The sequence below is a fragment of the Gekko japonicus genome, unplaced genomic scaffold (genome assembly GCF_001447785.1).
Source record: "Gekko japonicus isolate JY-2015 unplaced genomic scaffold, Gekko_japonicus_V1.1 scaffold2621, whole genome shotgun sequence".
Lineage (NCBI taxonomy): Eukaryota > Metazoa > Chordata > Lepidosauria > Squamata > Gekkonidae > Gekko > Gekko japonicus.
The window spans coordinates 183,027-185,324 of NW_015165321.1; the positions used below are offsets into that span (position 1 = coordinate 183,027).

At 49.8% G+C, this 2,298-nt stretch overlaps 1 protein-coding gene across 1 annotated transcript in view; it reads right to left on the bottom strand.

The window, feature by feature from the left end:
• The window catches only part of SLC52A3 (solute carrier family 52 (riboflavin transporter), member 3), a 13,903-nt gene that overhangs the window by 8,055 nt on the left and 3,550 nt on the right, over positions 1-2,298 (bottom strand). Inside the window, exon 3 of the mRNA XM_015410526.1 lies at positions 588-711. Coding sequence (XP_015266012.1) covers positions 588-711 — 124 coding nt within the window. The remainder of the gene's footprint in view (positions 1-587; positions 712-2,298) is intronic.

Below are 2,298 nucleotides of genomic sequence, written 5' to 3' on the forward strand. Positions count from 1 at the left end.
AGGAAGGAAGGAAGGAAGGAAGGAAGGAAGGAAGGAAGGAAGGAAGGAAGGAAGGAAGGAAGGAAGGAAGGAAGGAAGGAAGAGCAGTAGTCTCTTAAAGACTAACCGTATTTATTTCAGGTGGGTAGCCATGTTAGTCTGAAACAACAGAAAGAATTTGAGTCCAGTGGCACCTTTCCTGTGTAGGCACACTTCCTCAGATGCTGATTTTCTGCCCCCCAAGCCTTTCCCCTCTGCTCTATTTAAAATGCGGATTTTGCTGCCAGAGGATGTAGTGATGGCCACTGGCATAGACAGCTTTAATAGGGGATAGGCCCATCAATGGCTACTAGCTATGATACTTAAAGAGACCCCTCTCCTCCATGAATCTATCGAATCCCCTGATGTTGCCTCCTGGCCCTGGGATTCAGAGGTTGACTGCCTCTGGATGTGGAGGTTCCCCTTTGCCCCCATAGTCTAGTAGCCACTGATTCCATCTTCTTGCATTTCTCAGAAGCCGCTCTCTGAGTCAGAAAGCAGAGAAGTTTGTGAGTCAGGAAGCAGCCAGAGGGGGCGAATGCCCTTTTTTTTGGGGGGCGAATACTTACGATGATGGCATCCCCCCACTCCGAGCGCTGCAGCAACGGACACGGGCTCATGGCTGCCATCGCCATGATATAGGCTCCAAACACGGTCCCGGTCAGTGCCAGGGTCCCCAGGGCGGGGAGAGACCTGTGTGGGAACGCATAGGCGGTAAGGTGGGTCCTACTGTTCACCTTTCACTGTTTCTGAAATATACTGGGTTTGAGATGCGTATAGTGATCAGCTCATAGTTTATTAGTGATTTCAGCTTAACTCTAAGACAACTCTAGCAGGGCCAGAGTCCTGCTTATATGCATACAAAACACCCCACACACACACACCCCACACACACAACCTGTGATAGGCTATTTATAAAACATTACTACTTGATTGGTTTATTCCAGAGTCCTGGTCAGCTATTGTTCTTGTGCTCCAAGCTCAGCCAGTCTCTAGGGTGATTCAATCAGGGATTATTCAGTCCCAATACATAACATTTTCTATGTTTGCAACTAGAGGAGGCAGAGGAGGAAGAGGAAGAGGAGATTGGATTTATATAGATATCTCCCTCTCCCCCATCCCTTTCTATATCTATATCTATCCATCCATCCATCCATATCCAAGGTGATGCGATAGAGGTCCAAAATCGCTGCTTGTGGCTAAATGGCTACGAGTGAATAAACTGAAACTAAATCCTGGAAAGATAAAAAGTAATGCTGGTTGGGAAAGTGGTGGTCTTGAAGGACATTACGCTCCCCACTTTTGATGGTGCGTACAAGCTGACCTTCCCCAATGCATTTAAGAGCTTCAGGGTTATCCAAGACCCAACTTTACTGCTGGAGAAACAATGGAATTGCAAAAAAGAGGCTTTCTTTCAAATCCAGGGGTCATTTCTTGCGGGAGCTCACAGGAGCAGAGCTCCGGCAGTAAAGAGCCCAGGAGGCGGGCACATGCAACAAGCCTCGCCCCCTGCTCCCAGCAGCCCCGGGCCACGAGGAGCAAGAAGCAGCCCTTTTTCTTTTCTTCTCTCCTTCTTTCCCTTTCCCTCCTTCTTTCCTTCTCTTTCTTTCTCTCCTTCCTTCCTTCCTTCCTTCCTTCCTGCACAGATCTGTGCATTCCCTCCCCCCAGCTAGCAATCCAAAAGAGTCCAGTGGCACCTTTAAGGCCAAGGTTTATTCAGGTACAAGCTCTCCCTCCTCTGCGCTGGCAGATCTGCATGTCCCCACCCCCAATAGCTGTCAATCCAAAACAGTCCAGTGGAGCCTGAGCGGTGGGTGTTGCCTTCTGACACACTTCCGGTGATGTCAGGGGGTGTGGCCTATGCAAATAAGTGATGCTAATGAGTTATGCTAATGCGCTCCTGCACCTCTTTTTCTACGAAATGACCCCTGTTCAAATCCATCTAGCTTTGGGAAAATGACCCCTTACCTCGATATGGCTGATCTGGCCCCCCGGATCCACCCCCACGGTGACCTCGAGACCTGACTGCTGTAATCCACGGCGCATGGGCCTCCCCTCAAAACCAACTCAGAGGCTCCATCTGGTCCAGAATGCCACAGCTCGGCTATTAGGGGGAGGTAGACAGAGCGTGCCCATGACTCCCATTCTGCCGTGACCCCACTGGCTCCCCATCAGTTACTGACATAGGTGCTGACATAGAAAGCCCACCCATGGCCTTGGTCAGGACAATTTCACTTTTATCCAGACCAGGGCTTTTTTTGTAGAAAAAGCTCAGCAGGA